General features: G+C 34.8%; 1 protein-coding gene across 13 annotated transcripts in view; it reads right to left on the reverse strand.

Moving 5' to 3' along the window:
- TBC1D5 (TBC1 domain family, member 5) overlaps nucleotides 1–12134 on the reverse strand; it is a 425203-nt gene that overhangs the window by 209781 nt on the left and 203288 nt on the right. For 12 of the 13 annotated variants that reach the window (XM_014537570.1, XM_005863632.2, XM_014537574.1 and 9 more), the window contains one exon: nucleotides 2639–2708. The exons of the other annotated variant lie outside the window; for it this stretch is intronic. In XM_014537570.1, coding sequence (XP_014393056.1) covers nucleotides 2639–2708 — 70 coding nt within the window. The remainder of the gene's footprint in view (nucleotides 1–2638; nucleotides 2709–12134) is intronic. 13 annotated transcript variants of the gene reach the window in all.

The following is a 12134-nucleotide window of genomic DNA, read 5'->3' on the forward strand; positions in this document are numbered from 1 at the left end:
TCTAGTATGCAATAAAAGGGTTAAATGAGGACTAAGGCTACAAAGTTGACAATTTACATGAGGTAAGCATAAAAGAATAATAATGATGCCATGCTTTGCCTTTAGATTTTCCAAAAGCTTTATCTTATACATTTTATCTCAGTCTTTAAAACAGCTGTGACAAGGCAGAATCCATTTAACAGATGACAAACTAAGGCTGATCATTATCCTGGACACAAGTATATGCAGCTTGAGTGTGTTCTTACCAGGCTGACAGCCAGAACTATTTAGCTGTGAAGGAAGGTCAGGATTTCTCAGGCATTTTAAGCAATATACAAAGGTAGAATTGTTAGGATGTTTGAGGGTTGGAATATTAACATTTTTCCAATGACCTATTTCTAGTTAGTTTAAAAGAGCTATGATGGCAGGAAAAAAATCATTTTCATTTTCAAAAGTAAATTTTACTGACAATTCTGTTGCCATTGTACTGTGATTTTGCAACAATTCCTTGGTTTTATCAGTTAGACTTAATATGAAAATATACCCCAGAGCTGTGCTTCTATGAATTCTGCATTTAACCCAAGTGTCAAATTCACAAGTAAGCTCATTATATTGTAAGAACTATTGCCTACTGAATAGAAAAATATTCATTTCACACCTTAAATACTATAATACTATTTAATAACAGCACTGGCCTGCCAACTATTAAAAGCTTGTTTTTATATACTGTACCACCTGAGCTTTTTATCTTGCCTTTTTAATTACAATAATAAATTAATATCCTAACATTACAACACTGACAGGCATTGATTAAAAATATATTAGTTAACAACCTAGTATTTATTGTGCAAAGTTGCATTAGAAGTTCATTTTCAAAATATAATTATCATTCAATAAAACTAAGATCCTTTAATCTTCAAACTATTCAAGAAGACAATAAATTGCAAATACTGTGCATTCACATTAACACATTTCTCTTAATTTTACATTATGTCCATTATTTACAATAATTAGCTAAACTATAAATGTAATGTAAAATATATTTCACCAACAAAATTTATATACATATAGATTTTCCTTCCTTTGAAATACATCTTTATTTCCCTTTTGTCTTGGTTATTTTTTATTGTATTTATATCTAATAATATCACCACCATGGATTTCACATGAATTATCATATTAACATACCTCAGTTACATGCCAACTCATGAATCTTTACTTAACTATCATTTATATTCTCCTTTTTATTTGGAGTGATCAGCTACAACATGTTCAGATAGAGGATTCTACCTATTATTTAATATGTCAAATTCCAAGTTTATATCACACTTCAGCACTAAAAGAAGGATTTGGAGAATTCTAACATTTATAAGCTAGGACAGATACCGTGAAAATATAATGACAACATATGAGCTTGACTGCTGTGATAATATCTTCTAGAATACCGTGGGAACACAAGCCTTTTGTAGTATCCATGACACTAGAGCAACTGGTTATTTATACAGACCCCAACCGGTACAAAGTAAAGATGTCAAGTGTTTCAATTACCAGCTCATTTTTTGGAATTCATAAACCAATTGTAAAAAATTTCACATTTACTATATTCTTATTAAGTGCTTATTGTATACTAGTCCCTACTCTAGATGTTAAAAGCTTGCCTAGGATCTGAGGAAACAAATAATACAGTTCCCATTAGGGATATAGAGTATGTATGCAAATAAAAATATAAAAATTCTAAGCATAAATTCCATATTTATTATATAAAAAGAATGACAGCTTAACATTCAAATGAGTTTCCAAGCGTACAATGGTTCTTGCATATATTTTATAGTGTCATTACACAAGTATCAGAACCAATTAACCATAAGGACAGTGTACTCCAATTATTTATTCAACAATCTGCTTTGCTATCTATAATGCCAAAATGTACTATTATTGAATCTGCACTTTTTCCCCAAAAAGTAAACCTAGTTCTTATATCATTTTAGTTCACTATATAAATTTTCCAATATTGCTGGAAATACTTTCCTCTTTCTTCTTTCTAGGTTTCTCTGTTATGCAGGTACAAATTCCATAAAGACTCCAGAAAATTCAAGTTAAAAGGAGAATATGTATTAACAAAAGACTAGATAAAATACATTATTTTCTTAACTAGTGTATCCTTTTTTAAAATTCACTAATTGAGACCATAACTACCCTGTTTGCTGACAAGCCAAACAGGATATTAACAAACAGCACTTAATGTAACCACAGATTACATTTCATACTCTATACATTTTACATTGCTCATAAACAGTACTCTCCATTTTAGCCGAAAACTTAAACCAAAAAAAAAAAGCCTTTAGTACTATCAAAGATATACTGGGGGAAAAAAAGGATTATAATGAAGCTTAATACTACACATATATTCATTCCAATTATCCTAACATAGGTTAACAACAGATATCTACAATAAGTCCATTCATTCAAGAATTAAGAATGTTGCATTTTCCATTACTCAATAAATCTGCAGAACAATCATATCTTAATATTCTTTACATTTGTCATAATTTTAAAGTAAAGGTAGTAGTTCCTTACTACTGTAAGGTTAGAGTCCCATAAGATTAGTTATTTTGTACATTATCTTGTAATATTACATATCTATGTATTCATCACCTACCTATAGGAATTAAAAGTCCCATCAGAATCTAAAGTAGAACTTGTTCTTCTTCCATTTTTATTTGAGTCGCCTGGAAAAAAAATTTAAAAACACTGAAATAATGGATATTAGAAAACTGAATATTTCCGTTGAAAAGCTACTATGTGAGAGTCCTATGCAGTATGTTGGGTCAAAAGGCGGATATCCCCTTATCCGTCCCCCAAATGTATTTTATAATCAGAGCCCATGAGGCCAAATATTTATACTGATGCTAAGAAATAACCAACACCACTGTTTCTAACTTGGATAGGAATATTGACAAAGTGACTGCTAACAGGAACAAATGAAGTACAGTACAGATATTTTCTTCTTATGCATCACAGGCAAGCCAATATTTATAAAGCACTTAATCAACAAAGGGCAACTTTTTGTTAGTGACCAAGTCACCCTCCCTGATCACTGGGCACAGTCAAAGAGAACAGGCAGAGAGCAAAACTGGAATGTTTCCAGCCCCCAGTTCACCCTATCTAAAAACTTGGTAAACACAGAAGTAAAACAGAAAGCAGAATTGGGAGGTGGTGAATAATAATGTATTCTAGTGAGCTTTAAATACATCTTAATATTCTTCCCAAAGCTTTAGGTTTTAACTGTGGGCAAAAGTTCAGCAGTTTAAAAAATGAAAAAAATAACTTTGAAAAGTATTTCTGCCTCATGTGGTAATATCAAACATTTAGGGGAAAAAAACACATTTTCTCTCAAGAAACTGGTATACTCATAAAATCAGATTTAGAACCAATTCATACCTATCAGTTTAAAATTATAGAATAAAAATAAATTTGCTAAAGGAGTTTAAAAATGCTCACCAATGCCACAATATACATATTCTTATTGACTATTTTAATAGTTTAAATTTTTAAATACATACTGCAAAGTATAGTTTTATGAAACCACAGTATACTACTATAAAACATATTTATTTTTAGAAACAAATTAAGAAGACTAGAATCTGATTACATTTTATACTCCTAATTCCTGTAATGTAACTTCCAAACATCAGGTAATATTCATTTTTATGATATTTAAAGCTTAATAATTTACTGATACATCCAATTTTAATTTATACTTTTAATCCACTTTGAACAACCTACGGTGCCACTGGAGATCATCACAGTGGTCCTGGTTAAGTCAAATAGTAATTACAGAGCTTTCACTTTAAAGATGAGATTATTTTTAATTATTGAGTATAGTACTTAGGTACCATACTTATATAATTATGCCACTCATTAAATGGTTATTGAAAGCTGAAATGTAATTTTAATGACAGCTACCTATTTTTATTTACACATTTTATAGTTGACAGATTAGTCAAGAATGCTGATTCTCTTCAAAATCTTTGCAGCTGCACCCAAGTTTTAGGAGGATGAGAACTGGACAGAGCCCACTTGTACTTTTATCTCTGTATTTTCAAAATGTATTTTCAGATTTCTTCGATTAAACAAAAATCCTAAAATGGATCACAGGGCTCAAAAATGTTGATAATTATAATAGAAGAAAATAAATCAAAAACAGTTAAGATCATTCTAGCTGGGTATACTTTGTTAAATCTTTGAAAATATGGGTACTATAAATTGACTCACTCAATATACTTCATTTCCTTTAAAAATTAATAGTTTTACAATAAATAAAAAATGTTAAGGAAAATTAGTCTCTGTCTTGCTAAATGAAAATTTCCTACAACACATGTTATTTAACAGCTTGCAGACATTTCCTGTGAAACACTCTATAATCAGCATAGAATAAGTACATCATATATTGAAATATATGAGCCTTCTTTCTCTTTAAAATTAAAGATTATGATTACTTAAATATATAAAATCTCACCAATGGAACATTTCTTGCCTTTTGCTGATATTTACAGATCAAACATAAAATCCTTCAAATAATTAAGACTTATAGTTTTTAAAAAAACAAACTTAGGTTTTGTCATAATACATTACAAAAGTGTTCTTCATTTTATACCTGCTTTGAAATTAATATATCACATTAAATGTAACTTCAAAGCCTGGTAATAAGAGGAAAAGGCAGTTTTTCTTTCTCAAAAACATACTAAATAAGGAGTACAATTGTTTCTCTAAACAATATTAGAGAAAAGATTTCAGAGTTTGCTATACGAGGAAAAGGCAATAAAGTTTTGAAGTGGGAAAAACTGCTTTGTTCCTTCAATCCTCTAGTTGAAATTAATTATAGCAAATGTTTATGAAAACATCTGTTCCTGACAGTTATAAATTCTTAATTTTAGTATGGACGATTCCAGACTCTTATTTTGGAAGAATATTGTCTGACAATTGAAAGGTTTACAAAAACACAGACAGAATTTGTAATTCTGGAAAATTGTATATAGAGTGTGCTATATCCTATGGAGACTTTCATTTGTTTGAAACATTTGGAGGCGTTAGTAGGAAAAATCAAAGACAAACAGAAAGGCTCATCTTTCATTTTTAAGCTGCTTTACAATAAAAACATATCTATAACACAAGAAATAACAAATAAGAATTAAAAACAAATATTACTTTACTATCAACCTAATTTTGAAGTAAAGTATAATAAACTAAGTATTAACTTTACCAGGGATTTTAATAAGTCTAATGCTAATAATCATGGGAAGGTATGTGTAGTGTTCCCTAAAAATAACAACAGAGGGTGCAAGAGAGTTTAATATAATGTTTTTAGTTGTTCTTGATTCTAGAACAAAGTTACCAGGTAGAAGCAGTACTGTTAACAAGGATGCATAGGTTGTTTTTAGAACACTCTTTCTCTCTCTTTCTCACAGACACACACACAAATACATTATTAAAGTAATCTTACACAAAAACCTTTAAATGATCAAAGAACACAAATACTTAAATGTTGAGATAACAGGCTTCCTTTCACTTGCTTATTAACAATAAAGTAAATTTTTAAAGTACAATAGTGATTTTAAAGGTATTTCAATATTTAACAAACTAATCAATAAAATAATCTGGATTTATTAACTGAGTAAATTTTTAATGCATAAATTATATACAATATATAACATACATATTGTGTTACTATGTAATATAACATTGTTCAACATTATATATTTATAGAAATAGTTCATTAATTACTTGGGACCATTACAGTTTGAAATTTATATAACACATTTATTTCTTGTTAGTGGTAAGTTTGTAAAATGAGTTCATAATATTCACAATTAGAATGCTGATTTCATATGAGGATACAGAAAGCACCGTATTTTTCACTAGTAATTTCTAATACACCTGTATCTAACTTATTAAGCCAAAAATATGTATAGTGTTGACATATTTCAAAATATGAAAATCTAATTCCTTTCTCAGTTTTAGCACTTACTGCAGTCATGTTTAGTGAAGGGCACTTATAGCATCTATCTGTGCACTGTTAGATCACACTAAATGAAAGTTTACAACAGATTCTATGGTGCTTTTTATGCACAAATATCTGCTTAATGAAAGGAGAACCAGAGATTTTAAGCTAGGTTAGGTTAAAAAGAACCAGCACATTGCTGTGAATGAGCACATGAAGTCAATCGTGTCTTTGGTGCAAATCTAAAAGACATCAAATTTTAGGTATCACGTCACACTAGGTATGAATTCTGATAACTATTACATAATAAAAAGGGTTTATCTCTGCATTGTAAAAGAAATGTCACCAAGTATGTGTGATGAATATTTAATAGTAAGAGGGGGAAAAAGATCTGGTTCACACTGAAAATAAAGCTATGGGTAACCACATTTCAGTTGTGACAGGAAAAGATGGTACAAATGTTAGTATAAAGACCTATAAAACCTTTTATGTCTTTTAAATGAACTGGTATTACAACTGAAAAGTTTTAGTTACATTTACAATCCCATTTTAAGTAATGATTTTCTAAAAATCTATGAATTAAGTATATTCATATGTTGACACAAGGTCAAGGCAAAGCATAAGACTCAGCATCATTTGTGAAGACAGTAGCCACACTGATTTATTTCAGGAATCAGTTAAACAACAATCTCTCCAGACAAATTATTTATGCTAAAATCCAGGACCACTCATTAGGTCTAAGAACCAGCACTCAAGTAAATACAGAAAATCTGTGTATTTAGTAATTTTCCATTTTCTCTATTATTGTCTATCTACATTCTAATGATTTAATGGTCTTATTTAGCTCTCTATGTAATATTTTCAAATTATTTTTTAGATAACAAAAACTCAAATATAAAACAGAAATGTATAGGAACTATCTTAAATAAGTAAATTTCGAGTGGACAATTTTAACTTAAGAAAATAAAATTTTTGTTATTCCTATTAAATCATTAATAGAATTCGTTAAAAAAGAAAGCAGTTACATCAACAGAGTGGTGTAATATACAACTCCAAATTATCCTCCCTCAGAAACATTGAAAGCAAGCACTGAAAACAACTTTGGAACAACTCTGGAAAATAGTGAAAGATTTACAAAAGAACAAATGAACAATGAATTAAGAAAGGCAGCTTGGCCGAAACCGGTTTGGCTCAGTGGATAGAGCATGGGCTTGCGGACTGAAGGGTCCCAGGTTCGATTCCGGTCAAGGGCATGTACCTGGGTTGCGGGCACATCCCCAGTGGGAGATGTGCAGGAGGCGGCTGGTCGATGTTTCTCTCTCATCGATGTTTCTAACTCTCTATCTCTCTCCCTTCCTCTCTGTAAAAAATCAATAAAAATATATTTAAAAAAAAAAAAAGAAAGGCAGCTTGAAAGCTTTGTGGCATTTTTACTTGCCCTTGCCTTAGCCCCTCCCCTATGCAGCAGCAGTTCTGAAGAGGAAAACTAGTTCCCAGCATGAGAACCTAGTATCTGGAGGTTCCAGGGGCGGCAGAACCAATCATATTTGCAAATAATTGTGTAAATCTGTTCTATTTTGAAGGACTTAAGATACTCATCTCTTTTGCATCTAACTAAAAAAAAAAAATTAAAAAAAAAAAGATGGTGGGCATTGCTTGTCAAAACACTGTAAGCCAAACAAACGCAGAAGACTGGGGCAAAGATTACAACTGAAACATAAAATAGACCACATAAGGCCTGGGAGCAACAGCTTATGAAAAATTTTGGAGGAAATCAGGACATTCAAAAGCACCAAGATATACAGGGGAAGTGGAAGGCCATGCACATGCCCAAGACAAGCTGCATGATCAGGAAGAAACCGAGAAAACCTTAAGCTTCCAAGTTAAGTTGATCACTCAAATGAGTACAAGCCTGACTAACAAACGAAGGACTGTCATAGCACAAAGCCAATCTGCAAAGACAAAGAAATCTTTATTTTTTATTTTGCTTTTGTTTTAAGTACTGGCATTCAAGGAAACCTCTGTCAAAACTCTAGCAGAACACATACTAAGAAATAAAAACTGCAGTGACTACATATGTCAAGGTCTAAGTATTTGCAAAAATACTTTGAGAAAGTCACTAGACACATACACTATAACAGTTTTAACACTATAAAAATAGCAAACCCTGGGGAATGGGGGAATCTGATATGCAGAGTTACTAAATTATAATATTCAAATATCCAGTTGTCACACAAAAATCAAAAAGGATACAAAGAAACAGGAAGCATGACTCATCAAAGGAACAAAAATAAAGTGACAGAAACTATCCCTGAGGAATCTAGAAATTAGATTTGCTAAACAAAGATTTGAAAACAACTTTCTTAATGATGCTCAAAGAGCAAAACAAAACTAATCAAAATCATAGATAAAGGAAAGGAAATCAGGTAAACAAATGAATGAACAAAATAAGAAAATCAATAAAAATACAGAAATAATAAAAGGAAACAATTTCTGGAGCTAGAAAATACAATAACTGAAATAAAAAATTCATTAGAGGAGCTCAACAACACATGTGAGTAGGTAGAAGACAGAAACAGCAGACTTAAAGATTGGGCAATTGAAATGATCAAGCCTGAGGAGCAAAAGGAAAAAAGGATGAAGAAAAGTGAACAGAGCCTGTGAGACCTGTATGACAACATCAAGCACATCAACATATGCTTTATGAGAGCCTGATAAGTAAAAGAGAGAAAAGGGCAATTCTGTTACTTAACTGCTCAATATCTAAGTTTCCTCATCAGTAAAATGGAGAAGAAAATTTTTACCAGAAAGTGTGGTTATAAGAATTAAATGAGATAAGTACAGGTAAAGTGGTTAGTATAGATTATAACACAATGTAAGTCCTCAATAAGTGCCACCTATCATTTTCATAAACACTTTAGTTAATGTATTTAAGATACTGGAACCAGTGGAAGAATAAAAGAAAAAGACTATTAATTCTGCTTATAGAGAATAAGCTTATTCATAATTTAAGTTGAAAATTGCAACTTTATTCTCTTAGTAATTAAAAACATTCCTGATTCTTTTTTAAATTATCAAGAAGTGTCTTTCATGAATTATAGAAGGACTAGAAGCCCGGTACACAAAAATTTGTGCACTGGCGGGGGGGGGCGGTTCTCAGCCCAACCTGTGCCCTCTCATAGTCTGGGACCCCTCAGGAGATAACCACCTGCTGATTTAGGCCCACTCCCCTGGTGGCAAATGGCACGCCAGATCCCGCGGTGCCTGCCCCATCTCCCCCAGTCACACACGGCAGGCCCGGATCCCGCGCTGGGGCAGGCGGCGGCTTGGGATCTCTCTGCCGCCCGCCCAGGGCAGGGCAGCGCAGCAAGATCTGCCTGCAGTATGCAAATTTAATGGCCATCTTTGTTGGGTTAATTTGCATACTCTTCTGATTGGCTGATGAGCATAGCTAAGGTATTGCCCACGCAGGGCGGCGCAGCAGGATTTGCCTGCAGTATGCAAATTTAACGGCCATCTTTGTTGGGTTAATTTGCATACTCTTCTGATTGGCTGATTAGCATAGCGAAAGTACGTTCAATTAGCATCTTTGTCTTTTATTAGTGTAGATGGCATGAAAAATTTGTGGTATCCTTTTAATATCCTTCCTGATGGCGATTATACCAAATATTGAATATAATATATAGGGTGGGGCAAAAGTAGGTTTACAGTTGTTTGTATAAAAAATACAATGATTAATAAATAATACAAGAATAAACTATGCTTTTGTATACTCACAAGTGTAAACCTACTTTTGCCCCACCCTGTAAACAAAGAGAGTGGAGAAATAGTAAATTTTTATTGATTTCAGAGAGGAAGGGAGAGATAGAAACCTCAATGAGGAGAAAGAATCATTGATTGGCTGCCTCCTGCATGCCCCCTACTGGGAATCGAGCCCGCAACCCTGGTCATGTGCCCTTGACCAGTATCGAACCTGGGACCGTTTGGTCCACAGGCCGACGCTCTATTCACTGAGCCAAACCAGCTAGGGCATAGCTATTGTTTTAAAATCTATGAAGCCATTGAAAGTTGTTTTACATTAGTATTAAACCATATGTTATATGTAAATTATAGAATAAAGTATGTTTATTCTGCCAAAGTTAAATAGCTAACCAATATCTGTAATACCAAACTACCCACTAAGACAAGATGACCCAATTTCTAACTATAAGGGTGAGTACACTCAGGTCAGGAAAAAATGTTTCATGACTACATTAATTTGTAGTTAGGTTTAAATATACATTATACTTTAATTCAAACAACTTAAAACACTTTAAATATAGATATGAGTAAGATAAGAACTTTAAAATACTTGCTTATAGAAATTTGTGCACGGGGGATGGGGGTGAGAAGAGGTCCCTCAGCCCAGCCTGCACTCTCTTGCAATCCGGGACCCCTCGGGGGATGTCCGACTGCTAGTTTAGGCCAGATCCTACAGACATCCCTCTCGCAATGCGGGACCGCTGGCTCCTAACAGCTCACCTGCCTGCCTGCCTGATCACCCCTAACCGCCTCTGCCTTGACCCCCGCTGTGGCAGCTTCGTCCGGAAGGATGTCTGGAATAACGTCCGGAAGGTCGTTCAGCTGCCCGGTCTTATTATGCTTTTATTATTATTATAGACAGTTCAAACTTATAAAAATAATACTTGAGTCTGACCTGAGTGGCTCACTGGTTGAGCATCAACCTATGAACCAGGAGGTCATGGTTCAATTCCTGGTCAGGGCACATGCCCAGGTTGCAGGCTTGATCCCTAAGGCAGGAGGCAGCCGATCAATGATTCTCTCTCATCATTGATTTCTCTCTCTCTCTCTCTCTCTCTCACTCTCTCTCCCCACCCCTCTCCCTTCCTCTCTGAAATAAATAAAAATATTAAAAAAATAATAATACTTGAGAGCACATTTTATCAATAACTCACAGTTTTGTATGTTTAAGGACAATGTAAAGGCATGGGTAAATAAGTAAGAACCACTGCTCACAGGTAACAGCTAAATGAAGGCACAGTGTATTAGGGGGGAAAAAAGGAATTTTCCTTGCCAAATAGGCCTATAAGTTCATAGCAAACAGCAGAAACGTATAGGATTTTTAAAAATCCAGCTGAATATAGCAAATTATAATTATAATTATAGATCACACAGGGAGAACAAAGGGTAAAATATTTAACTGCAGCAGTGTTTGACTATATTCTACGCAGTGAGAAAACCTGAAGTCATTTTCAAGGCCCACCATTTCTTACTTCTTTTCAGTCGGGTCAAGTTTCTAAGCTTTCTAAATCTCCGTTTTCTGGCTGATGAAAAGAAAATAGAATTCCGCCAAGTCTCCTCTCTACTTACTCCAGGACTTCTGTGAGGATCAAATGAGATGAGGCACGGGAAAACGCTTCACAGATATTTGGTTAAAGTATAAAATGTTTCCACCTGGCTATGAAGCAAGTCATGTTCCTGGGCTGAAGAAACTCCAAGGAGGCTAGTCGCTAGGGAGAGGAAGCCAGGTATTGCTATGTGATGTCATTACCTGGTGCCCACAGTGACCGTTTCCAAGATGGGCTTGGCTGTGGGCTGCATTTTGTACCATGGGGTCTCGGCAGTGTCGGCTGCGATTTGGTGGGCTGTTGCTCTGGGGTGGTGGCAGGGCCTGTGTCCCACTTGGGGGAAGTCAAGTGTTGCTTTGTGGGCACCGGGTCCATGGTGCTGTTTCTCGGTAAATGGCCAGTGTGCGTCATGGCAGCTCCTGCATTGAGTGTCTGCGCCCTGGTGGTCAGTGCGCATCATAACAACCAGTCGGACAGACACTTAGCATATTAGCCTTTTATATATATACTAGAGGCCCGGTGCACAAAAATTTGTGCACTCGGGGGGCGGGGGGAGGGGGGTCCCCCAGCCCGGCCTGTGCCCTCTCGCAGTCTGGGACCCCTCAGGAGATAACGACCTGCTGGCTTAAGCCTGCTCCCGGGTGACAGAGGGCAGGCCCAATCCCTAAGTGCAGCCCCTGGTCAGGCTCAGAGCAGGGCCGATTGGGGAGTTGGGGCGCCGCCCCGTCATGCACAGAGCAGGGCGGATCGGGAGGTTGCAATGCCACCCTCAGTCACGCTCAGGGTAGGGCCGATTGGGGGATTGG

The sequence above is a fragment of the Myotis brandtii genome, unplaced genomic scaffold (genome assembly GCF_000412655.1).
Source record: "Myotis brandtii unplaced genomic scaffold, ASM41265v1 scaffold18, whole genome shotgun sequence".
Taxonomy (NCBI): Eukaryota; Metazoa; Chordata; class Mammalia; order Chiroptera; family Vespertilionidae; genus Myotis; species Myotis brandtii.